Source organism: Barbus barbus (genome assembly GCF_936440315.1).
Source record: "Barbus barbus genome assembly, chromosome: 1".
In the NCBI taxonomy this organism is placed as follows: domain Eukaryota; kingdom Metazoa; phylum Chordata; class Actinopteri; order Cypriniformes; family Cyprinidae; genus Barbus; species Barbus barbus.
In genome coordinates this window covers 32,328,388-32,355,501 of record NC_136729.1, presented here as the reverse complement: position 1 = coordinate 32,355,501, position 27,114 = coordinate 32,328,388, and the positions used below count along the sequence as shown (strand labels likewise).

Genomic DNA, 27,114 nt, shown 5'->3' with positions numbered 1-27,114 from the left:
TTCTCTAGTTTGCAACGATTTGAGAATATGAGAAAAATTCAGATGCTGACACAAGAAAGTCTTTGAAAATATTGTGGCTTTATGTAAAAGATAGAGATAAAGAGAGAAGGCAAAGGCTTGTTGAGAAATAAATCAAACCACCACAGCATATATTGTATATTTTACCAGTCTTTTACTTTGTCAAAATATAAGGAAATGGACATGCTTTCACGCTCTTGAGAGCTGAGAATTCAAGGCTAGTCACATACTGAATCTGCTTTTCATTTAGGGTGAAGAAAGGAATTGGGTGAAGAGAGGAAAATGGTAGGATATATTAGAGGTGAAAGGTTAGAGGTCGATGACTAACTGGGTGCATGCCCAATAGTTTAGTCCAGGAAACTCCAGACCTGCTTCAGAGGAATGCTACTTCATCTGTGCTGCAAGATAAACAAATGTCCATTTGAGTTGGCGAGTAGGACATCTGGAAGAAAAAGTGAAAGAGACCCTCTACGAACCTCCATAGTACACTCAAATCCTTGACACAGTGTAAGTAGGTTAAAGGTCATGGGAACCACCAGTCAACAACGTCTTTGTCCCACGATTATAAACAACATAGCTGGATTATGTCTCTCACTGTCAGGAAAAATTGGGATAATCCTAGAACAGCATTTTGTAAAACTGCTCCAGTCACATGAGAATCTTAGGAATAGACTGCAATCATCTTATGCGTCCAATAAATGGCCCTTCAGTATGTTTGTTTTACTTTGCTACTTTCAATATATCTAATAAATGGCCTTGGTCAAAAATAATCTTTTTATCCTTGCTTCACATTAAAACAGATTAAGGAAATTCATTTATAATCCTCATTTATAAATGAAAGAAATTCACTATTAAACCATTGAATTTGAGAAATTAATCATAATCCTGGAAAACCAGGAAACATTTGCATAATAGCAGCTAAAACATTTAACAAAAACAGACTTTTTGGACTTAAAACCATTAGAAGTTCAGTGCCAGGAGTCCCATGTTACAGTTCATCCAGAGCACAGTGATCTCACTGCTCATATTCTAAACTTGCAAAATCAGCTGGCAAGTTTCATTGTTTTGCCTCGTATTTCACAATCACTTACGTAACAGCATTTTGTTAACACTTTCTGAATCCTATACAGTCACATTCGTCAATCATATCATCATCAAGTCGCTGACTTGACCTTGGAAGACAAGACTTGCCGGAACCTTCTCTTCAACTCTTGCATGTTTGGGCTCTTTGGCCTGGCAAGGTGTAGTCCACCTTTTCTCTTCTCCCCATTTCCTCCTCCCAGTGCTCGGCTTACCTCCTGACATAAGTACAGAAAAGCAGCCTGGACGCTCTCATGGTTCTCCCTGGCCGAAGCCTCAAAGTAGGGTCCTCCCAATTCATCAGCCAGCGCCTTACCCTCGTGATCTGGGACCTGCCGGGCGCGCAGCTGGTCACTCTTGTTTCCCACGATGATAACAGGGATGTTGCCACTGGGATGGATTCGGCGCACATGTTGGTAGAGAGGCTGGATGGTACGATAGCTGTTGAGGTCAGTGATGGAGAAGACGAGCACATAACCATCTGCCCAGTAAATGGAGCGGTTGATCTGCTCTTGACAGTAAAGGCCCTCTGCGTCGTCCTGGAATGAGAAAACTGTTGTTTTTATTCCAATTTTATATAACATTGTTTAAGAAATTTACAAGCAATTTCTGGGTGAAAATGGCATTACACTTTATTTTAAGGTGTCACTGTTACAGTGTTATTATACATTTAAGTACTGACTAACAGGGGCACCGGGTAACTAAACCACCACAACCCCCCCAAACTCCGTTTTCTTTTACCGCGGGGAACGCGGAACGCGATTTCTACCAAGATTTCTGCCGAGAGGGGGGACCACAACCCCAACCCACCCCTCCCTGCCGGGACGCGGGGGCCCCAGTAAATATGTTGTTCAGGGGGCCCACAAACCATAACGGCACCCCTGCTGAGTAATATTACTTAACTACATGTAGGCTACTTACTATATGGCTAGGGTTAGGATTAGGGTTTGGTTTAGGGTTACTTGCATGTAATTATACATACTTAATTATTATAATTGTTATTGTTTCTACACCACATTTTGTAAGAAATAACTAAAACATTTTATTATCAATGTTAAAAATTATTGTTGCTACTTAATATTTTGTGGAACTGAATTGCTTTTTTTTTTCAAGATTCTTTGACAAATAGAAAGTTCAAATTGAAATCTTTTATAAAATGTCGTTACTGTCACTGTTGATCAGTTTAATGTGTCCTTGCTGAATAAAAGTATTTATTTTTGAATAATCAAGGTTTCCACAAAAATGTAAGTAGCAAAGACTGTATTCAACACTTATAATAATAAGAAGAAATGTTTCTTGAGTACCAAATCATGTCTGAGCACCAACGATTTCTGAAGAATCATGTGACAATGAAGACTGGAGTAATGGCTGCTAAAAATTCAGCTTTGCCACCATAGGAATAAACTACATTTTAAAATATAGTAAAATAGAAAATAGTTATTTTAAATAGTAATAATATTTTACAATATTACTGTTTATACTGTAATAAACCAAACCAAATAAAAACAGCCTTGGTGAGCATAAGAGCCTTCTTTAAAAAAAAAATCGCAACGATTCCAAATGTTTGACCAGTAGTGTGTGTGTGTGTGTGTGTGTAATGGAATTATATAGGCCTATATATATATATATATATATATATATATATATATATATATAATTACATTATTTTATAAATGAACTCATTTTACTGTAAAGGAAAAAGACTATAATATGAAATAATATTATTTTAATGACTGCTGATATAATATGTTTAATGTTTAACAAGAATAGGGCTGACTACCAATAAGTTAGTCCTAACATAACAACTAAGAAGTAAATTCTCAATCATTATAACACCTATATATACACTGCGCTTGAGCCATGATCAGATACACACAGTCGAAGAGAGCCCTTCAGTACATATGAGTCAGAATAATGAGCTTATGGCTGAACACACCCTCTTTATCTCCCCTGCGCTGCATACTTTGTTTACTGGCCAAATGTTTGAACTAATATTCCTCTGAAGCATGCAGGAATCCCACAGGCGATGACTGAGTGATCTAAATTACTGTGCTAATACACCATGGGCACACTACTTTTGATGAAGCTTTAGCTAAACGACAGAAGGAAGTGTTAGGAATGTGATTTGGCAATACCTGCAGTGAAACACATGGAGTGTCCTGCACTTGTAAAGAAACTTGCTCCCCATCCAAATTAATCTTCCTTGAATACAAGGCTCCTAGAAATGTTGAAAAAGAAAAAAAAATCCACTTACTAAATCAATAAACGTCAGTGTATCTTCAGTGTAAAATGCTAAAAGTCTGAAAAGTTTAGAACGAATAACAGAAATGATTGTAACCAGTAAAATTGTCTGAAACAAAAATGTCATAATGATGAACACATTTTTACAGTTCATAGGATCATATTAGGCTATAGTTAGTAGCATTGTTTCATTATAATGTTTACCTGTGTTGGCTTCATAGTCTCCTATGAATCTCTTAGTAAGAAATCGTACAATCAGAGCTGGAAATGAAAAACAAATGGAAACTTTGCATCAGCATAATATGCATAAGCAGTGTCACACAGCTCGTGCACAATTCTGCAGTGTTCCAGTGTATGTCGCACCCTGGCGTTAAACTAGCTTAAATATCTCCAACATCATCGTTTTTTCAGGATGCATCTTTCTTTCTTTTTCAAACATGCATCTTTCTTAATGACTTTAAACAGAATAAACTGTATAAACATTGAATCACCAAAGTGTCAATAGAAAAATGTAATAAAAAATACGATGGCATAAAGTAAAATTAGTTATATTACTTATACATATTAAAAGCCACATAGTTTGATATATTTACCTGTTTTCCCGACATTGCTTGAACCAAGAACAACTATTTTGACGTTTTTGTTTGGCACGCAGTCTAGTGCAGGATACTCCGGTATAGGAACTAGCAGAAAGTTGCTAGAGCCACTGCTCATTGTTCTTGGCTGCTCGATGAGAAGACGCATTTAGAAAGCTGTAACTATTATTCGGCTGCCTAGAAATGCATCTCTTTTCCTCTGCGTTCTCGCGCAATATGAGCCCGCTGTTAGGTGCAGACCCCTTCTGTTATCTTCGTTTGGCAGACAGAGGTCTTCATAGACTGTAGTTAATAAATGCAATCCAGTGCACCCCAAACGCTATAGCTCCACTTCTGCACGACATGAATGTTAATTCTGCATACCGGCCCTGGCCCTCTAATGAAGTAACTAATATAGTCTAACAAAGCCAAATTGAACCGTTCACAACCCGCAGTTCCTGATTGCAAGACCCCTTTCCACAGACCGCAACTGCGCCTTCAGCAAAACAAAAAGGAAAAAAAAAAAGCGGACAAGCTGGAGAGGGGCGTGAATAAACCAGCTCACTCAAACCCAAATTCATTTTATCATTTGAATGTGATATGCTTAAACGTGTGTATTATATTTATATTAATAATAATGTTTATGCATTAAACGTGCATCTGCCTATATTAATAAGCGTGCATATCAAAAAGAACATGCGTACTGTTAAATAACTTTTTAATTAGCTACTATTAACTATTTCATTACTTTTTTCGAAGCACTGTCGATAGCTAAGCGCTAGAGCCGTTACCTCATAACGCAAATACTGCTAGCTGATTTATCATAGCTGCATCTGTGGTAACTGCAAGCATACTTGCGTGGAAAATAATACATAAGCCCACGTCAAAATTTCCATTTACACCAAAAAATGATAGCTATAATGTTAAATTAACTAGTCTATTTAATTTTTTAGTAATCCTTCTGACTCTATGAATAGTTAACAGAATGTTGTTTTACTAAGATATTAATTTCATCCTTGTCAATTGCACAAAGTATTAAAATCACATTTTGCCTAAACTGTAGAACTTTATATTGTAAAATCAAGATATAACATTCCTCCAAACAGCTGTGCACCAGAGTTAATATTTGTAGTGAGTTGTTCTGTGTGTGTGTGTGTGTGTGTGTGTGTGAGTGTGTGTGTGTAGATGGAACGACAGCACGGAAATAGTCGAGCGCCAGCGTGACCTCTAAGGTCGTCTCATTGTCGTCTTCTCCTCCTTGTCCAGGTTCCCGCTAATCTACAAAACATATACATCGGTCAAAAGCAATATAGCTCGTCCGGGTGTACAGCTGACTCTGCGGTCGTTAGAGGATCAATTGAGAAACCAGAGAAGGAGAAGAGCGGGTGCATACGAATCTTACTATGAAGAAGATTGGACTCATGAATATTAAATAGACCACGTGATAGGAAGGTTACCAAGCAACGTCAGCATTACCTAATTAATATTCATACGGTAAGCCTTCGCCATAAAATATGAAAACAACAAAAGAATGTAACTCGGGGCTATTCCTTTTTACAAATAGTATCCATAATTCACCGTTGTCTGCCGTTATATCCATTTGGTTACAATATGCGTGAAATTAAAGGATTATTGTACATCTTTATTTAAAATGTCACTTATTTTTTTAATGGTTACTGACGCAAAATGTATTAGTTTTCAAAACAAAACAAAAAAGATATTCAGGTTTTTTTCTTTCTTTCTTTCTAGATATTTAGAAATGATGATAAAATGTCTCTTATTTTCGTTTTGCCAATTCGCACTAATATTATATAATTTTAGGCTATTTTTATGTTCATGTGATGTTATAAGACATGTAATCATAGTCTAAATTATAATTTAAATAATGTTGAATGTTTTAAATGTAATGAATGTAATTACATTTTTTAATACTATTAACTTTACACTGATAAGAAACATTAGACTAAATAGACTAGAAGATAATATAAAATATATAAAAAAATGTTGTAACAAAGTATGTTTAAAATATATAACAAAATATATGAAAAAAAGAAAAGAAAATTGCCCCTTAAAGTATTTACCTAATTGACGTAAAAATTTGCATATAATTTCTTGTCTGTTCCGTGCTTTGTAATTTCTCTGCTAAATTTCCCAGTATTTGTGAACTATGTTGAAAATAAAGTTGATGTGGTGGTAGGTTTGGTAATGTTGTGTACTGCGCAGCTGCTAGGCTACAGCGCGCGAGGCGACACTCCCTCGAGCTGGACCGACTGAAGGATTCACCGGAACTTCAGCCTGGGCGGCTGTCACAGTTTTAAATAGGGGTTCGGTCCAATATGGCGGCAGACGGATGGAAATACTGATGACAGTCCGAAAGATCGCCTCGATTTGTACGATGGTGAGTTTTTCCTCGCATAAGTGAGTGTTGTCCCGTCCGCTGCGTCTAACCTGTGTTTGGATTAGCTTGCTAACAGGGCTAGCTCAACAGCTAACAGATAAACAACCGTGTCATGACATGGCAGCACAGCCACAAAAAGTTTGCACACCTCTCTGTCCGGGTTTATAGACGCAGTAGAAGTTTGGAGATGTGGTTAAACGGACTTTATAGCATTTTTGGCAGATAATTTGCTTTTCTGTTCAAGGGTCAAATGTATAGCTTAGCGTATTAGTGAGTGACACACAAATAATGTCCATGTTTGATTAGCCACGGCTCAGCTTTATTTACCATCAGATAATATCTGTCACGTGGGTGCTATATGTATGTTTACGAGTGTTTTGTAAAGAGGAAGGGTGGACAGCGTAACAGGCGAGGTCATGCACGAGACTACAGTTCCTGCTGCTGCTGCTGCTATTGTTGTTGTTTTAACATTATTTGAAGGACACAACTAAAACCGATTCAATGAGCTCAGTGTCTTTGTAGTGCTGAAAGGGTTTTCTTAAACTGTCACACGAGAACATTCACAGTAGATCAGACTTGTAACGAAAATAAAATTGAGGATTCGCTGTCTACATAGTAATGTTGGAAATTATAATGTTATTTATTTGGGTAGGTACTGGGAGACCTGTTATAGAACAGCTGCTAACTCGAGTTTGAGATTTAATTCGTATCAATCAGTGAATCGTTTCTATAGCAAGATGTTTATGTGGCTACTTCCTTATTTAGCAGCAGTTACTGATAACCAGTTATAGAGATAAGACACATGGATTTACATCTTGTTGATTTCGCTTAGCCACCTCAGGGTGCCAGTATGTACTCTGCAAAAAAGCTATGAGTTATCTAAAAAAAAAAAAAGGCTGTTCGTAAACTAAGAAAAATGTATTGATACATTATGCCTTAGGATCAAGGTCATCAAGTCTTGGGTTTGACATTATATGAAGAATTTATTTGCAAAAACAAATAATAATAAAGTGTTGTATTGTGTTAGCTAGCTGTATTATTTTAATTATTTTTATTAATCAAATTAACCCAATTGCAATTTTTGCAAATTAACTTTTCATATGTAAAGTTACATTTTCAACAGATGACCTAAGTCATGCTGAATCAGATATCTGATGATTAATCTTTCCAGAAACAGGATTTACAGTATTTAAATAATGAATTATGAATATTTTTGAAATAGTAAAACTCTAATCTAAATTATAATGCTAAAACGCATAGAAACAATAAAAACTGTAATTTTTTACCCCCCCCCCACACTAATAACTATTGTTCCTGTTTGAAATCATGGTTGGTTAATTAATTTAATATTTTTTTGCTCCCAGTTTCTGTTTAAAAAAAGAAAGAAAAAAAGTAGCTTTATCATAACTACAGCAGAAATACCTCCTCCTATATGCCTGGAAGTGGGTCTTTGAATAAGGAGGTGGACACTGGGGTGGCTTTCGGGTCAAAAAGCTTGAGAACCACCGACTTAGGCCTTTTAACATCCGAGAACTCATGCATTATACTTCAGATACTGATACCACTTACAGCTCTGCCTTGATGTTCTCCCCTGGTGAAACAGAGTGGGTGCACTTGCCCAGCAACTGCATCCTGTTAATGCCAAGTCTGGCATCATTCTTCACAAACAGGATGTTCCTTTTAGTCTCCAATAGGTCCAGGGTGTTCCTGGTCACTTGTATTATTGAGACCCATGAGCAACGATAACCATTGTGGCTGTTCCCTGTAGGGCGCCAATGCCTCTGCTTTGGAAAAGGAGATTGGACCGGAACAGTTCCCTGTTAATGAACACTACTTTGGGCTAGTCAATGTAAGTTTACATTATTGTCTTTGTCAGTGAATGTGCTATAAATAGAAGATGACTTTGCCATATCACTTTAAAATTTTAAAGCACATGTTTTTTATTTAATGTGCTTATGTCATCGCTTAATAGCAGATTTGGCAAGCATGCATAAAAGGCAGCAAAATATCATAATAAAGCCGCTCCATATATCCAACAATGTTTTGCTTTCCTTCTCAGAGACATTAATTGCAGATATGACACATATTATATGTGCATGTATGTCATCCCATATCCTTCATCAATCTTTGATCTGTTCTTTCTCCAATTGCAATCTGGTCGCTCAGTTTGGCAACACCTGCTACTGTAACTCAGTGCTGCAGGCACTGTACTTTTGCCGGCCCTTCCGGGAGAAAGTGCTGGCCTATAAGATCCAGCCGCGACGGAAAGAGAGCCTGCTCACCTGCCTGGCTGACCTCTTCAACAGCATTGCAACTCAGAAGAAGAAAGTGGGAGTCATTCCACCAAAGAAGTTCATCTCCAGGCTGAGGAAGGAAAATGGTGAGAAAAGATTCTGGGTCCTACAGTAAGCAATTTGACTGACTGATTGACGAGAGAGGGGATGTTGATGTGGGATAATGGGAATGTTATGCTGGTGCTTAGCGATCTGTGAAATGTTGCTATTCAGATAATATACATGTTCTAATATATTTGTAAACATTCTGAATGTAAACATGGATATAGATACATTACCAAAAGTTTGGGGTCAGTTTTTTTCTTTTTAGCAAAGATGCCTTAAATTGATCAAAAGTGACAGTAAAGACGTTTATATTGTTACAAAAGATTTCTAAAGTTCTTTTAAACTTTATATTTGTGAGAAATTTAGCTTTCAATAAAAATATTAAGCAGTACAACTGTTATAAACATTGGTAATAAGACATTTTTATTAGGATGATTTCTGAAGGATCATGTGCTTTGCCATCACAGGAATAAAACTAATAAGGTTTCGAAACTGTAATAATATTTCACAATGCGGTTTTAATTAGATCTGTTGTGAATGTGTAGCATAGTCTGCTAGTCTGCTTCAAGCTAGTCTGTTTCAAGTCAGATGTGAAGTTACGTTACCATTGTCACAATTAAGTGAGTTTGATATTGATACAGCAACTGCTCTTATGGATTCAGTTTTTACATTTGTTAGGCTGATTAAAACAATAACAGAGAAGCTTATAAGAGTCATTTGTCATGAACCAGATTCTGCTCATGCAGCATGCAGCCAGCAAAGACAACACAATTTATTGTTGTTGTATAATTTTGCTTTGACTGCAAATTAGGAACTGACATAAACGTCATTTCTTTTACCACGGCGCAGTAGATTCAGCTGCACTGCTGAATAGCTATGCAGGAAACACTGTGTATGTGATTGAAATGAATTGCTGTTAAATGATTAGATCATTTTTTTCACTGTTCATTTTCTACTGTTTATATTTGCAGCGACCTGATGCTATCAACACTTCTTTTTTTACCTACAGAGCTGTTTGACAACTACATGCAGCAAGATGCACACGAATTCCTCAACTACTTGCTCAACACCATTGCAGATCTGCTACAAGAGGAAAAGAGCCAGGAGAGACAGCAGAATGGAAAGGTAGTACAGAATGGTGGAAGTGGAGGAGGAGGTGGAAGCGGTAGCAGCACAGGAGAAGGGGAAACGGAGGAAAAGACCCAGCAGACCTGGGTGCACGAGATCTTCCAAGGCACTCTGACCAATGAGACACGGTGCCTGAACTGTGAAGCGGTGAGTCATAAGTACCCTAAAGGACTCTTGTTTTTATTAATGTGTTATGAGATGAGGGAGTTTTTGGGAGTACGTTTTTGTCACTTTGGCTTTGACTAATCAGTATCTGGGGGATTGTATGGATGTGATGGGAGGACAGTTTTCAACAGTGTGTCACGGCAAAAAGAAGTCTGTTAAATGTTTGGATTGTAGAATATGTTAATAACTGTTTTAGCTGATCTGAGATGTAGGGGTGTGTTATGATGACTGATGGTGATTTCTCGGGTGTTAAAAAAATCCCATTGTGATTTTAAAATGTGTTTTTTTTTATTATGATTATTAGGCTATTATTTTTTATAATAATTTTATAAAACGCTTTGGGTTTGCTGTGCTTGTTTGTAGAATTTTGTGACCTATATATTAATGTTTATTAAGTTTTATATGTAGACTAAAATGATATAAATTACTAGTTGAGGCAATTTTTTTTAAAAGGAAATATGAAATATTACTTTTGCAATATTTTTTTTTTACATTAAGTATTTATGAAAAATTATATAATAGCCATTTTATTTTACATTATAACTGTAAAATGACAATACTAATATTTATAGATGTCTTTCAAATGTTAAACCATCAAAGCTTTTTCAAACGATCTTTTTTTTTAACGATCCAGGCTTTTCTTTTGTTGTATTCCCAAATGTATGGAAGTAGAATAATGACGATAGTTTTTGAAACATAAAGCATGCTGAATTCCACAAATCGAAAAAAAAGATGCATTGCAATTAACAGTGCTTGCATTTGAATGCCTTGTATTTCCAGGGCTTGCATTTTTAGGTCCTGAAATTTAACATAGTTGTTTATTTAAGCTGTGAATATTTCAATTCTAAATATTTCACACACATTTTCAGAATTAAAAATTCAATAATTCATATTCACCTTACAGAATTCACTTCCAAAATATTCAGTCTGTTTAAAAGTGCGATGTATAATATTCGACAGGCAAATTTCTGTCATTTTATTTCGCTTTCCAAATTCGCTGCCACAAATTCAGTGGTTAAAATTCGGCAGAAAATTCAGCGGTGCACATCCGGGACCCGCAGGAATAGCAGTAGAGCACCGATGCATGATCTCCAGCTGATGTCAGCCGCTCACCAGCAGGTGGCGCAAGCGGCTGTTGATGAAGGCCATATGTGGATCAAGTCATTCATTTACAAAAACTGATTTGCAGAAATGGAGCAAGCGCTAAGTAGAAGTTTTGATTATTTTTTATTCTTTATTTCGGTTGCTTAGTTTCTGTAACTTTGTATCATGGCTTGTGTGACTGTGCTGTAATACTGGGGTTCAAGTTCAAGTTGAGCTTTATTGTCATTCTACACGTGGGGACATACAGTGGAACGAAATGTTGTGCCTCGCAGGACCATGGTGCTACATAAATACAGACATACAACAATGAAGTAAAAAAACACTATAAACAACTAACCTACTGACAGATTTAACTATAAGTATACTATATATATATATATATATATATATATATATATATATAGTATTTACCCTATACAAACTAAAAAATAGAAGATAAAAAATACAGACTATACGAATGCTTCACAAATACTGTACATGTGCAAAGAGAGACATTTTGAGTCAAGCAGCTGGTTGGGGAACAGAGCAGGATGATTTCCCCGTCACACTCAAGGATTCCCCAGCGACACGTAACGCTCCTCAGTGCTATAACTAATACAGTGATAAGACCTCAGATCTCAGAACACACTTTACTGATGATTATGCAAACTATATCTACAGTGAAGCATAGATATATAACTAACGCGCAAGGTTTCACTGTGTTTCTCTCAGAAATCGGTTAAAGAAAACGCATTACGCGGCTCAGTAGCAATGACAGCTATTATTAGGCTTGTTTGAGAAGCGCCTTGCCTGTACATCATAAGCAACTCAAACTCAGAGCACATGCAGAGATGAGTTTTATGTGGAATAGCATTTACTCCAAGCTGAACTGCTCTGAGACACTGAAAACACTGGATCATGCTTGCGTGTAAAAGAACATAGTGCTGTACTTCACTCATGGAACAAATGTTTTTTTAGTAAAAAAAAAATTCATATTAATTTATTAAACTTAGGGTCTAGTAGACATGTAAACTAATTTTTCATTTGATTTTGAAGGCTGCTCATGAGTGCCCTCTATTTTGCCAGTACACACCTTTGATATACAGCTGCATGCTGCTACTCTACAGTTTGATATGACCGCATTGAAGTGTAGACACAGAAGAGGACAACAAGGGCTTATGGTTGCATTTGGGACACGGCCTAGCTGTTTTGGGAGAGAGACTATTCGTTCAGACAAGCCACCAACTAGCTGATTTGATAATACGTAGTCTTAGGATTTCCTGTCATACAATCTGTCCTCTTTCTCCCCAGGTGAGCAGTAAAGACGAAGACTTCCTAGACCTTTCAGTGGACGTGGAGCAGAATACCTCCATCACACACTGTCTTAGGTAAAGCCACAAATGTAACTGCAACAAATGTCCTGTTGGTGCAAATTCTTTGTTTATTGGAAATATAACGTGTTTTCTCTGCACTAACAGGGGTTTCAGCAACACAGAGACCTTATGTAGTGAATACAAGTACTACTGTGAGCAATGCAGAAGTAAACAGGAGGCTCAGAAAAGGTATGTAGTTCCAACAGACTGGCATGGCTGAAATTATTCTTGTTCCAGTGGCGCATTTGCTGTGATATTCACATCAACCAATGTGAGCCTGATGCTATGGGCCGCCCCGGTCTTTATGTAGCATTTCCTTCCTTCCTGAATGCATCTTGGTGTTGTACTCAAAGTAGTGTGTTGGTTCTGTGCACCAAGAGAGAGATTTTAATCCTGGAGCATTTAACACTTACAGTTGCTCAGGAAGTTGGCCAATAGTGTGCACTCTGAGAATAGAGATGGAATTTCAAGTTAAAATCGATCCTGTCTCTCTTCTTCCTTACAGAATGCGGGTGAAAAAATTACCCATGATCCTTGCCCTGCACCTAAAGCGCTTTAAGTATATGGACCAGCTTCATCGCTACACTAAGCTCTCTTATCGTGTAGTCTTCCCTCTGGAGCTGAGGCTCTTTAACACCTCTGGTGATGCTACCAACCCTGATCGATTGTACGACCTGGTGGCTGTAGTGGTGCACTGTGGGAGGTAGGTTTCTGACGTGACAGTCAATTCAAAGGAATAGTTCACCCAAAAATGAAAATTTGCTGAAAATGTACTCCTCTTCAGGCCATTCAAGATGTAGATGAGTTTGTTTCTTCATGGGAGCAGATTTGGAGATATTTAGCATTAAATCACTTGCTCACCAATGTATCCTCTGCAGTGAATGGAGAAATCAGAGCCATCAGAATGAGAGTTTAAAAGGCTGATAAAAGCATCACAATAATCCACAGTAATCCACATGACTCTATAAACTGAAAAGTTGTATGTTTGTAAGAAACAAATCCATCATTCAGGCGTTTTATTAAACATCGCTTCTGATCAAAATACCAGTCCATAATCCATAATAACACTTCCTCCAGTAAAAAGTCCTCTCACGTCAAAATCTACTGACATATTTGTTTAGAACTTTTTTTAGACTGCTTTCACTTGTAAATGTTACTTGATTTGCGCATACCTCTCTTCTGATTCAGACAAGATTACTTTTTTAACTGGAGAATGCAGTATTACGGATTGAGTGCTCATATTTTAGCGAAAAGCAACAGTTTGAAGTTAAAAATAATCTTGATGAATTTGTTACAAATACGCAGCTTTCCATTTAAGACGTTGATTGATGGAGTCATGTAGATTATTGTGCTGCTTTTATCAGCTGCTTGACGGCACCCATTTACTGCAGAGGATTCATTGATGAGATTTCTCCAAATCTCTTCGGATGAAGAAGGGAAAAAAAATCATCTGGCCTAAGTAAATTTTCAGCCACTGTTTATCTTGATGAAGGATTGTGAATTAAGTTAAGTTCTAAATGCATCTTCTTATGAATTAATTAAACATGCATATATATTCTTTTTATTTTAAGTGCATTTTTTCTCCATAAATTGATCTTCCATTGAAACAAAAATCTATGTGGTGACCCAGGGATTCTTCTCTTCTGTTCATAGTGCTGTGCATTGTCATTTGTTTCTGCTCATCATATCTTCTTCTTATGTTATTTTTTTTGTAGTGGTCCAAATCGAGGTCATTATATCACTATAGTGAAGAGTCATGGCTTCTGGCTTCTGTTTGATGATGACATTGTAGAGGTAAGTCTGAGTATAATGGTTGCTCTACTTAATTGATAATGTATTCCAGTTTACATAAAACAAATCTGTAACATGCAGTCAGTATCCAGAGAAAATAATTTTTGACCCAAATTAAAAAGATCATGTACATTATTTTACTGAATGATATTATTGGCCCATAGACTTCAGTGATTGTGCACATCCTTATTCTCTGTTTTCAAAGAGGTGAAATAATTTTCTGAAGTACTACTACTTTTAAAGAAGAGAACAGAGAAAGTAGAAGTATCTAAAAAAAACACCCGAGACCTTGAATCATCATTTTCAGTTCAGCAAACTTGAATTTTCACTTTTAGTTTGTGTTGTCTAGCGATAAATGTGTGATTTGCAGCCTAAGGTATCTGGAAGTCTAGAACTGAACAGTAGCACATGTATTAACCTCCCCTGTCAGGTGATTTGCAGCTGCTGTTTATGCTTCACTAAGTGCTTGTCTGGAGTTGTCCTCACATTGACCCAAATACTTTTGAGTTCTCTGAATGAATTATTGGCATAGTGATGCATTAATGAGACCAAGACTCTTTTATTCATTTGACAAGTTTCCCTTGATGTTTAGAACACAGAATTTTGTCATCTTGTTTTAAAGAGCAATTTTTGTTGAAACATACTAAAAAGAGTGCTATATATATTGTGATCCAACACCATTTTTCCATTACATCCTCATGACACTTGATTGTTTAGGTTTGTTTTACACTACTAGCCTAAAAGCGTACCTTGAATCGACATTGAGACAGATTTCCCATCACCTGCGTGCACATTTATAGTATAAATCCATTTGGTTTTGACACTCAGATGTGATTTCCGCTCTGCTGCAGGGGAACCTTGACAAATATTTACACAGATGTTGTGAACACAAACTCTCAGATGCTTCTCGGAGCATGAAGTGGTTCACATACCATAAACATGGGGAAACAGCAAACTTTTATAAATACCAAGCACAGTGGTGGTGTAAGACACGGGATGTTGGAGGCAGAGGGCTTATGGAGCAGTGCATAGATCTGTTGCACTCTAAAGTCAGATGTTTTCTATCTGTTTTTTTCATTATCTGATGTCTTTCCATTAACTCAGCTTTAGAAGTCAAGGTGAACGGTGTCATTTCTGCACCACTAGTGACACCATGCAGAATTTTTTGGTTATTGCTTGAGCCAGTGTTGTTTTGTTTGACCCTGTTGTGATTCTCAAATAACTAAACGAATTATGTTCGGTGTTGCTAATTGCACAGATATCATTTGAGGGCATCCAAACCTGTTTGACTTTCCTTCCTTTGTGAAACAAAAGAATCAGTTAAATATGATTAATATTAATAATTAATTAATTAAATATTCATAAAAATAAAATACATTTTCCAAAATATCTACAAAACAGGTTAGGAATGACACGAAATATAATTTTATTTTTTGAAAGAAATATTACATACTAACAAATAAGTCTATATATTAAATTATTATTGTAAATTAGTGTCATGTTTGTGATTTTATTTATGTAAGCTATAACTTCTGACCTTTAAATCAATTACTGCTTTATTTATTCAGAAACACAAGTTTATTAATATTATTTGTGTCTTTTTAGTTTCATTCTATTACAAGTCGGCCAACAGCGCCCCCTATGTAGTTGAATCCTGTTACTCATGTTGTCCCAAATCAGACTTTTCCTCATCTTTGCAACTCAAAGAGGGAAAAAAATGTATGCGATCTGAGATTTCTGTCCCTTCATTGAAAATCTATTCACTGAAACCTTTGCTTGGGATCCACCTGAACCAAGCTATTTAATTCAAGTCTTCTCAAGAGACACAATCACTTTATCTGATGAACCGATTTAATTTAGGCTTTTATTCACTTATAAACATTGATTAATGCACATCAAATATGATAAACTGAAGCACAAACATGCTTGTTTAACATGAGACCGAATGAGGTTTGTTTTCATGCATAAAGTCAGAAATTAGCGCACCAGTTTAAATACGTTTTCATACGTATCCAGTTATGTATTTCTTTCTCTTTTTTGGTCCCCACAGAAAATAGACGCTCAAGCGATCGAGGAATTCTACGGTCTGACGTCGGACATCTCCAAAAATTCTGAGTCAGGGTATATACTCTTCTACCAGTCTAGACACTGAGCTGGCAGGAGTGACGTACAGAATGGGACGGTGTGATTTGTGAGACAGGAGCAGGCAGATAGGGAGGCTTGGGCTTTGTTGACACAGCTCGGCCCCCTGCTCCATCCCCTCTCAGTCAAGTCCCTTTTCATCCAGGCTTATCAGTGGAGCTTTGCACCGGAGCATCAATCAGGCCCCAGACAGGAGCAGTTGATGCCAGAGTGGCCTGGACACAGCACAATAATCACCAGGCAGAAGAAATCGCCGTCTGGTTCGCCGTCGTCTCACTCACCTGCTTTGTGTTGCTGGGCACACACAAAAAACGCACATATACACATGTGAAATGAGCTACACATACGTCTTGATGGCCTGAGAATGGACACTGTACAAATTTTTTTTTTCCCTACCACACACAATAACAAGGTTAATTTTGATTATCTGGTTCACTTCACATTCGCTGGGTGGTGTGTCATGATTTATGTTTTAGCACAATGTCACGATCAGTCCAGAAAGCCGCACGACGGTTCTTCACACTCAGATGTTCATCTGCAGTGTCAAACGTGACACATCATGCTACATCCGTGTTAACCAGCTAGTTATAAATGTGTTGTCAGCAGAAAGAGCTGCTCCACCTAAATGGATAAACCTGACCAGGTTTAAATTAGCTTTGAAGGGGATGAGCTTTTTTGTGCCGAAAACTTGACGAGTGATTTCATGTAGGGCCTGTGGATTGATGGGTGCTCTGCTCTTTTAAGCAGAGAGGATTGTGGATACCAGAGTAGTGCTTGTATAACGGATGTAGCTTGGCTTAAGAATGCTCTTTCAGTATTCAATGAATGTAAAACATTCTGCCAGTTCTTGTGCACTGCAAGTTAGTGCACGGCTTGATTGTGTCATATAGTGCACACTTAATAGTGCACTAACTGTAAAGCGTAACGGATGGAGATAGAAATTAGGGCTTTATATTATTCTGAATATAAATTAAAGCTCATAAATGTATGTAAATCGTATTGAAACCAAAAGCTGCACACATTTCCAGTCATGTTTCATTAACACTGTGGCGCTGTGAGATTGTCTGAAATGAATGTGGAATCTTTCAGTTTAGCCGTTAAACAGTAGAAATGTTGGGTAATCCAAACATAATGTGGCTCTGCACTCCATTATAAAGTCTCCTGATTCATTAAGCCGATTGAATTGGCTGCATCTATTCTGTTTAATCTGAGTAAATCTTCTCTAGATCTCTATCGTCTCCTCTGCCCTCTTAATAACATTTTAACTCAGTATAGACCTAGATGGGAAGTGAAGCACAGCCAGTGCTGAAGTGCAGTCTTCGATCTGTCTGTAAGTGTCAGGTTTAAGCTGTGACTTGGCTTAGTAATAGTTAGATTGGTTAAAGGGACTCAGTAAAGGATTGTTTCCCATTTTGTTGATGTTGCACGACCAGAAGGATGAGCCACTTCTCCCAGTTCTCTTATAGCTAGTAAATATTTACAAGACAACTAGACCACCCTGCAATTAGTCAAGATTTATAGGCAAAAAATAAATGCACCCAGCAAGATTAGGTATTGAGGTTTTGTAAGGCAAAAAGCACATAATTGCGAGCTACCGCAGTAAAATGTTCCAGTTTTGCTTGAAAGAGTTTAAAACAAAGTTGCCTAGCCTGTAGGTCCCAATCTACTCCTCTAAAATGGATGGTATAAGATTGAAAAAGTGGTCGTTTTTTTTTAATTTCAGGTTTCCTTTGTAAACTACACTGGTTTTATTTGATTGTTGCTTTAATCTGTGAGGGGTCAAAACTGACAGTGCTGCTGATTATTATTCCATTCATTCTCTAAAGTCTACTTGGTATCAATGCATGCGTGGTATAACAACTCTTGACATTGTTATAAAGCATGTATGAAGGTCTTATAAGACATCACAATGTCTGTAAATAGGTTTAAGCTTCTCGCTGGCCAGTTAACCTGCTGGCATTGCGTGTCTTAAGTTGACTGAGCTATATGTTGAAATAAACTGACATATGGTGCCATGTCATGTAAATGACACATTTACACATGCTATGTAAGAGTGTTTATAGATGTGTTATCATCACAGTTGAATTAAGGCTTGTCCAAGCTGAGTTAACTGGATATTTTATTTTATAAATTGACTTGTGATCTAGTAATTATGGGGGAAGGAATGTTTCTTTTATTTGGGCTCTTTTATTTCATTATTTTATTTATGTGTTATTATAAATGTTATATTAACCTTTCTTTGACATTGTCCATTTTTATACATTTGCTAATTTGTCCCTTATTTGGACTCCAGGTTTGTTGTATGTTATGTGAAGAGAGAGTTGAAACAAAAATGTAAGGGTGATAATGTTGGAATTGCCAGAATAATGCTGCAATCTTGAGGAACAGTTACTGCACTGATCACAGTAAAGGCACCCTGACTGTTTTGGCATTAGCAGACAGACATTACATCAAAACACAAGACAAACACAAGCTAATGTTACGTCATGCTAACGTTAGTTGTGTTTCATCTGCCCCTTCCCATAACAATGTTTATTCCATACTGGGTTTGAAAAAAAGTGCACTTTTGATAAAGCAATGTACAAATTGTAAACCAGGTGAATAATCTGGTTTTGAGTGGAGTGGACAGCGTGGATGAAAGATGGGACTGGATCACCCTGTCCCAAATAAAATCAAACAAAAACACATCAACCACCTCTCATATGGTGTCTTTTTCTTTATGATGTCAATAAACTGGGCAACACCTGTGTGGTTTGCTGCAGTCATAGCTTGTAACATCATGAAACAACTTTCTAAAAGGAAAATTTTCACAAAAATACACCTCAAGTAAAAAACATGGTCCTGTTTCGTAACGTTCATGCTTCACTGTAGAGACTGAAAACATTATGGCAAGGTGCATTCAGTAATTTGATGATAATTTAAAAAGTTGTGTGTGTGTGTGTGTTTGTTTATGAAGTCATTTTAATGCTGTACACGCACATGACAACTCACATTCTCCAAAAAAAAGGGTGATGGGGGGGCTATACAGATATGTATATGGGGGTGATACAGCTATCACCATTTGGCCTTACTGGACATACATCAATATTGCGTCATTATTATTACGCCACATGATTTTATAGTAAATTAATTTATAGTAAATACTATAGTGTTTTTGAACCATACTATATGAAGTACTTTAATTTGTAGTGGTAATTCTATAGTTGCTGTGGTAATATAACAACTACAGTAATATAAACAAATGACTTTACCCAATACTGTAGTTTTAAAAACCTGCTTTTTTAAATTGTAATATTTTACAGTATCACTGTTATTGCTGTATTTTCCAACAAAGAAATGCAGCCTCAGTGAGCATAAAACATAGTAACATCCAGTAGTTTTCCGTACTATAGGGTATATTATACTACAATACACTACAGTTTACTGTAGTAAAAACTACAGTATTTATTACAGTTTACCAGTTTACTATACACAGTTAATACTGTGTATGCTGTGACAACACTGTTTAAATACTATAATATATACAGTATAATACATTTTACTAGTATGTTTCAAAAACACTATAGTATTTTTTTCATGTAATTACTTACTGTATTTGCATTATTTTTAGGGCTTTTCGGGTTGGGGTAGGTGTGTTAATAAAACACAACACCACAATCTGACACGTGTCACTTCTGGCCTCTCAGTATTTCTCCATTTTGAAAAGACAGAGAGAATAATCATCCTCATTGGCTCCCACTTCTGTAGTTACTCAAATAGCACAGTGTTGTTTAGTGATGCACAGACCGAAATCTGACAACATAACATACTTATTAACCTGCTTTAAAAGCAGAGACAAGACTGAAAAAGAAGAAACAGGCGTCAACAGCATTCAGAAGGTGGAAAGATTTGATGATGGAAAAAATCCTGAATAGTGATATCCAATAGCTTCTCATGCTTCTCAAATATCATCCCCTTGTGGCTCAGGGATGTCATGAGTTCAGAGCATGTTCTCCAAGTGGTTAAAAGTGATCAAAATATCTTTTTCTTCCGAAAACATCTTCCATTTCACTTAATTTTTTTCAGACTGTGAATGGTCGTTGAAGTTTTGCAGTGAAGGGCTTCTTCTGACAACAGGTATCTGAAAAGCAACATGTACAACATTTCAGGGTACAAATTCATTAAGTCCAGATAAAAAGAACTCAAAGCTACCAAAATGTACTATATACACTTTATTTAAAAAAGATAATGTGTTACTATATGTAAAAGATTCTGTAACGGTAAAGACCAAGCCTCAGCCAGCTGCCAATATATCAGAAAAATAGCCAGAAGAGGAACTTCAAAAAGCTTCCATGCTAATGTAAACAAATATAAGAAATTTCAGCCTTTGAAATGTGGACCTTTTTGAAATTTTCAGTGCCCACTGAGTTCATGTTGAGGATTCATGTATATAAAAGCTGCTTTCTACTTAGAGAAGTTTATAACAGCCTATGCTATATTTACATTCTGGTCTTTATCTTGATAAAATACACTGTTCTGGCAGATTTATAATGATTCTTTTGATAATCTAACGTCTTGTTCTAGAGGAGAGGGGTTATTTAAGATTATATTATATAAACAGTATAGCGTCTACAGATACATTATTTCTGTGTTTGGATCTATTGCCAGTTCTCTCTCTATAATTTTACTGGTCCTCACTCAACCCCCTCACTACAACTGATCAAACTATAGTCTCTGAGCCTGACACCTTGCCAGTGAAAAAGTCCCAGAAGTTGCTTGGCGGTTTGCTGTCGTCTGACATCGTGGACGAGGCGTTGGAGCCCTGTCGTACCCAGATGCCTCTCTCTCTAGGACTCTGTGGTTGAGAACCGCTGTCCTGCCGTCCCAGACTGAAATGTAGGCGCTCCTCGGAGCATGTGTGCCTTGAACTGCCTTGCCTCTGCTCCTGGAGCTCTCGCACGTCACTCTGGGCATTAGAGAAGGACTGAGATAGACTCATCAGGTTGTGGTGGGAATGAAACTGTCTCATTTTACCAATGGACTTGGGTGGGACCTCAGAGGAACCTGTTGTAGACATACGGAATATATAATATTAGGTTGCATTTATTTACGCATAGGAAATTACACTACCGTTCAAAAAATAATGTTACAAAAGAACTATATTTTAAATAAATGGTGTCCTTTTGAACTTTCTATTCATCAAAGAATCCTGGAAAAAAAAGTTTCACAAAATATTAAAGGGATAGTTCACCCAAAAATGAAAATTCTGTCCTCCGTTACCCTCATGTCATTCCAAACCCATAAGACCTTCATTCATCACAACACAAATTAAGATATTTTTGATTGAATCCGAGAGCTTTCTGATTCTGCATAAACAGCAACACAACTACAACTTTCAAGGCCCAGCAAGGAACATTGTTAAAATTGTCCATGTGATTTCAGTGCATTAGCAGCAACACGTGCATGTTATCTGTGTTTTCTTTCTGCAAAAAATATTCTCGTAGTTTCATAAAATTAAGGTTGAACCACTGATGTCACATGGACCATTTTAATGCTGTCCTTACTAGAGGGTCAGAAAGCTCTCGGATTTCATCAAAAAATATCTTAATTTGTGTTCAGAAGTTGAACGAAGGTCATAGCGGTTTGGAATGACATGAGGGTGAATAATTAATGATGACAATTTTCATTTTTTGGGTGAACTTTCCCTTTAAGCAACACAGCTGTTTTCAACATTGGCATTTGGCAATGATAAAAAGAATGTTTATTGAGCACCAAATCAGAATATAAGAATGATTTCTGAAGGATCATGTGACACTGAAGACTGAAATAATGTCTGCTGAAAATTCACTGGAATAAATTACATGGTAAATATAATAAAATAAAAAAACCTGCTTTTTTTAAATTGTAATATTTTACAGTATCACTGTTATTGCTGTATTTTCCAACAAAGAAATGCAGCCTCAGTGAGCATAAAAGCATAAAACATCTCAAAAGACCTCAAAAAATTTTAATCGTAGAGGAGACATAATTATCTCTAAAAAGGAGGTAATAGATATTATTACCAGTCTAACTACTGCGTCATTGTGAGGAACGCTGTACTACTCACGCTTCCTGTTGGTGTTAAGATGAAGAATATTGAGGAAGACCTCACTGCTCAGACTTCCTATCACAGATGTCTCTGGGTAAAGCGGACACAGTGGCTCCAGGGATGAAAGGTCATCACTGGACTGACCCACAGAGTCCAGAGATGCCTGTGTGTCCCTCCTTCCACCGGAGTCCGTCTCCATCGTCAGGCTGCTACTACTGCTGTCACAATGGAGAGATGAATATTAGTGTTTGGACAGTAGCAATTATTGTCCTTTCGCCTCTGTAATCAGGCACATTAAACATGAGTTTAAAATGGCAGCCTTTAATTTAGGGTAATTAACCCATTAACCATGTAAACATAACCCTTTTTAAAGTGTCCTTTGAATAGGCAAAGATAAAGTATACAATTGTATCTAAAATTTTAAAAATGTAAAAATTTACACTCATTGAAGTGAAGTGAAGTGAAGTGACATTCAGCCAAGTATGGTGACCCATACTCGGAATTCGTGCTCTGCATTTAACCCATCCAAAGTGCACACACACAGCAGTGAACACACACACACACCGTGAACACACACCCGGAGCAGTGGGCAGCCATTTTATGCTGCAGCGCCCGGGGAGCAGTTGGGGGTTTGGTGCCTTGCTCAAGGGCTCCTCAGTCGTGGTATTGAGGGTGGAGAGAGCGCTGGACATTCACTCCCCCCACCTACAATTCCTGCCAGCCTGAGACTCGAACCCGCAACCTTTGGATTACAAGGCCAACTCTCTAACCATTAGGCCACAACTTCCCCTTGTATGTAGTATATGCATAACAAATATGTAGTTTGAGAGCATAGACAAACTGACTCGCTTGTCAAGTCTGACCTCATGCATCAGTGTGTCTGAAGATCTATCAGATATCAAACAACATCAATGACAATCAGTGTTGGGTAAGTTACTTTCAAAAAGTAATTAATTACAGTTACTAATTACTTCATCAATATTGTATTTAAATTACTTTACTAATTACTCTATCTGAAAAGTAACTTAGTTACTCAATAAGTAACTTAATTATTCAAATCGCTAATTAGGCTACATCTTAAAATCCCTATAAACCTTAATAGAAATTAAACTCTATATTCTTTCAATTCGAGTCAAACATATAATATTTTAGCCTTTTAGCTTTAAAACAACTGTAATACTTAAACATTTTTATGAAAAAAATGTAACCACCTTTGGTTAACAAATAGAAATACTCTGCAAAATATCTGAATAACAAAAAGGCTTAAAAGTTAAACAATACATTTCAGTTTGGCAAGATGTTCAGGAAAAACCCAACTAGTAAAATCTGTACAGGTTTATGTCAAAATAACACGTTAACTGAAAGAATAAATTACAGAAATTATCTTCTCTGCTGAATAATGTCAGATCGCGCTGTTCTTATGAGGTAAATTTCTCATAGCAGGTCTTCTTTCAAAAATGATGAATATTAGATTATTTTTTTTTCTTAATATTTTACTTTTTTTTTTCTATCTAGGTGAGGGCATATGCGCGCAGGTGACTGCATATAATGAGCTCAGACACGGGAAAGACTGTACCTTGCTTTAGTTTCATACGGATTGCATAATCAGAAGCATTAGTTTTTAATTTGAATTCGTTCAAGTGTCAAGTAGACACTTCAAGATTTTTAGATTCTATTGATTTTAGCCTTATATGTATCTGAGTCAGAGCCGGCGCCAGGGCACCTCCATCAGAGGGGCATTTGAATTTCTGGGGGGGGGCACAAATCACGTTTTGTGTGTGTGTGTGGCGGGTGGTGGTGGTGGTGGCTGGGGGGGTTCGGGGTGGGATGGGAAGCGTGCAATCTGTGATTGCGTGCAGTTTCTGACGCTCGCTAAAGCGTGCAATCGCTTTCTTATGTGCGCTGTTTTACCGGTTTCACTTTCGCTTTCGAAACGATCACGTTCAGCAAGAAGGGGAGAGGATGGAAAGTGGGGGGCACCGTAACTCTGCCCGCGAATGCCCCCTCTTGGTGCCGGCCCTGATTTGAGTATTTAAGGTTTCTCTGTGAATCAGGAAAATCTGAAAGTGAACGCACCCGCACGCGGAGGGTTAAAGCCGCTGCATTCAATATCTTTAGACGGTAAATTTAGATTTCAAATTCAATATTGCTTTTAGAACTGTTGAAATTATTTACTGTATGTAACGCAAGTACTTTATAAGTAACTGTAATTAAATTACCTAAAAATGAACAGTAATCCCTTACTTTACTTTTTCAGTGGATAAGTAATTTAATTACAGAAACGCGTTACTTAGTAACGCGTTACACCCAACACTGATGACAATATACGCTTGCCACAAAATCATGATCCTAAAATTGATCTCCATAACAAAATGTCATTTGGTCAGACATTGATTCATCTTTTATGAATCATAAAATATTGGTGATCCTGAGATTGTAGTGCCGTGACTTTTTAAAAGCTGTGCTATAAATGAATTGTGCTCATAAACGGCTGTTGAGATAGTGGGCGCTTGGACTTGGAAATATTATTCAACAACTTTATAAGTACAGTGGGATTTTTTATAAATTTCATGGGATTGGGTGGGCACAAAGAAGCTATTTTGAAGTGATTTGTTTGTCCAACTGGTGGAGATTTGTAGAATCAAGGGAAATATGGTTTTTACACCAAGAATTCCACAGTCAACAAAAATAATGCACACCGATGGAAATTACATACCAATCTTGTCTGTCTTTAAAAGTTACAATTTAAAGAAAAAAAAAAAATCACCTTGAGAAAATAAAATCACACTTTTCAAATAAAATCCCATATTCCCACATATTCATTATATATGATTGTTGTATTAGGAAAGAGAAGTGGTGTGTGGCCAAGTATAGTGACCCATACTCAGAATTTGTGCTCTGCATTTAACCCATCCAAGTGTACACACAGTAGTGAACATACACCCGGAGCAGTGGGCAGCCAATGCTGCGGGGAGCAGTTGGGGGTTTGGTGCCATGCTCAAGGGTCTCACCTCAGTCGTGGTATTGGTTGTTCAGTATTGGTTGTGGTATATATTGAGGGTGGAGAGAGTGTCGGTTACTCCCCCACCTACAATCCCTGGACCTGAGACTTGAACCCACAACCTTCAGGTTACAAGTCCAACTCTCTATCCATTAGGCCACGTCTGCCATGGTATTAGACGGGTATTATCAGTCAGAAATCTGACCTGAGTTTCCTACGCAGCAGATAGTCAATGACATCAGGGTCTGTCTGAATGAGGCTCATGAGCACCTCCTGCTGCAGCTCAGCAGACACCTGCAGACGAAATAAAACCACTCACTCAGCTAATGCTCCCTCTATTAGAATATGAATACTTAAGAAGAATTCAACAAAGTCATCTTTCAAGCTCTGTGCATACAAAGTTATAACATATGTATCATATGCACGCCTAAGATTTTATCCATTGTTTTTTTCCCTAAAAAAATAACTAGCGTACCCAGAAATGAAAGTTCTTTCATCATTTATACACATAACTTTCTTCCATGGAACACAAAAGAAGAAATTCTGTGCTGGTGGCCTTTTGAATATGAAAGCTTCAGTCTCCTTAGCATGGAAAAGAGCAGAGAAACAAGTTTCTCCTTTTGTGCTCCATATAGACAAAAGAAAGTCTCGAGTGTTTGGAATGTAATTTTAATTTTTTTAAATGACCTATTAATTTAATGGTATTCACTCTCTACTGTCTATCATTCTGCAGCTCCCACCGTGAAGAGATGTTGGTGGTTCTGGATGAGCATCAGGGCGACGGAGATAACAGCAGTGCTGTCTTCTATGCCCAGAGCTTGAGGGCTGAGCTCTCTCTCTGATCCTCTCTCTTTCTGCAGGAGATTGGGCCCAAAGATCACTGCCAGGTTTGCTGCCGTCATCTTATTACCCGAGATCTAATCACAACACCAATTTAAAAACAGGTCAGGATTTTGATTTGATTTTAAACATTTGATTGCACCATTTGTGACAGTCTTTTATGGTGGGGTTGTCATATATTTTGTTTAGCATCACCATTATTAAATCTGGCACTGTCAGTTACACAATAATGGCTTGTTGGTTTACACAAAAGCAAAAACCTAAAGCAAATATCTAAACTAGTTTTTTTCTGGAATTTTTTTTTTCACAAAGATTCCTTGCATACAAACATGCTGATGCAACAAAGCACTTAGAACAATAATGTGTATATAAATTAAATTGGGATTTAAATGGGAACCTGGTTAATTTGCTTTCAGAGAGCTGTGTGCAAAAGAGACCATGATTGATATTCACTAATTACAAATTGCAGAAAAAAATGAACATACTTTAATTTAAAAATGAATAAAATAATATCTAGCTCTGATATCACCACTCATTATAACACATTAAAGAAAATTGCTCAACCACTCTTCTGTATGAGATAAACATCACTGTCATTTTTTATACATTATAAAGGCTCTTATAAAGTGGTGGGGACTGCTTGCCATGGCAAAACCCAGTTCATACCTCCTGCTGATTTGGTCCAGTGGAGCTGTTTGCATTCTGCTGTACTGTATGAAGAAGCGTCAAGAGCCTCAGCAGGGTGTCACAATTACAGGGTGGCAACAAGTACAACAACTGCTGCAGGTATGTCAACTGATCTGCCCCCCTTAACACTGTCGGACAAACACAAAACATCTTGTAAGGTGAGCATAGTTCATAACACCTGATACA

The 27,114-nt window shown here is 37.2% G+C and overlaps 3 protein-coding genes across 4 annotated transcripts in view; 1 reads left to right on the top strand and 2 right to left on the bottom strand.

Annotated features, from left to right (window-relative positions):
- Positions 1–64: 64 nt before the first annotated feature.
- On the bottom strand, positions 65–5,329 carry LOC306873437 (ras-like protein family member 11A-like). The gene is made up of 4 exons (XM_079422723.1): positions 3,933–5,329; positions 3,544–3,600; positions 3,234–3,316; positions 65–1,637 (listed from the first exon to the last, which is right to left on the bottom strand). The coding sequence occupies exons 1-4, from the start codon at positions 4,081–4,083 to the stop codon at positions 1,173–1,175; spliced, it is 756 nt and encodes a 251-aa protein (XP_079278849.1). The 5' UTR covers positions 4,084–5,329; the 3' UTR covers positions 65–1,172.
- Positions 5,330–6,128: 799 nt separating this feature from the next.
- Positions 6,129–18,997, top strand: LOC306873431 (ubiquitin carboxyl-terminal hydrolase 12-like). Its single transcript, XM_079422710.1, has 9 exons — positions 6,129–6,312; positions 8,081–8,161; positions 8,479–8,692; positions 9,661–9,926; positions 12,339–12,415; positions 12,506–12,589; positions 12,906–13,103; positions 14,116–14,194; positions 16,242–18,997. The coding sequence occupies exons 1-9, from the start codon at positions 6,265–6,267 to the stop codon at positions 16,341–16,343; spliced, it is 1,149 nt and encodes a 382-aa protein (XP_079278836.1). The 5' UTR covers positions 6,129–6,264; the 3' UTR covers positions 16,344–18,997.
- Positions 18,513–27,114, bottom strand: part of LOC306873419 (rho GTPase-activating protein 6-like) — a 38,619-nt gene continuing 30,017 nt past the window's right edge. For both annotated transcript variants that reach the window (XM_079422687.1, XM_079422688.1), the window contains exons 8-13: positions 26,908–27,056; positions 26,142–26,318; positions 25,607–25,695; positions 22,419–22,615; positions 21,060–21,376; positions 18,513–20,453 (exon numbers count right to left, since the gene is read on the bottom strand). In XM_079422687.1, the coding sequence (XP_079278813.1) occupies positions 20,385–20,453; positions 21,060–21,376; positions 22,419–22,615; positions 25,607–25,695; positions 26,142–26,318; positions 26,908–27,056 (998 nt within the window). In that variant the 3' untranslated portion in view covers positions 18,513–20,384. The remainder of the gene's footprint in view (positions 20,454–21,059; positions 21,377–22,418; positions 22,616–25,606; positions 25,696–26,141; positions 26,319–26,907; positions 27,057–27,114) is intronic.

Bases quoted from the DNA above. Each gene is read 5' to 3' on its own strand.
- LOC306873437 (XM_079422723.1), bottom strand. From the start codon at position 4,083: ATGCGTCTTCTCATCGAGCAGCCAAGAACAATGAGCAGTGGCTCTAGC. The intron at 3,601-3,932 runs GTAAATATATCA...TTTCATTTCCAG, and splicing joins AAGCAATGTCGGGAAAACAG to CTCTGATTGTACGATTTCTT. The intron at 3,317-3,543 runs GTAAACATTATA...CAACATTTCTAG, and splicing joins AGACTATGAAGCCAACACAG to GAGCCTTGTATTCAAGGAAG.
- LOC306873431 (XM_079422710.1), top strand. From the start codon at position 6,265: ATGGAAATACTGATGACAGTCCGAAAGATCGCCTCGATTTGTACGATG. The intron at 8,693-9,660 runs GTGAGAAAAGAT...TTTTACCTACAG, and splicing joins CAGGCTGAGGAAGGAAAATG to AGCTGTTTGACAACTACATG. The intron at 12,590-12,905 runs GTATGTAGTTCC...TCTTCCTTACAG, and splicing joins AAACAGGAGGCTCAGAAAAG to AATGCGGGTGAAAAAATTAC.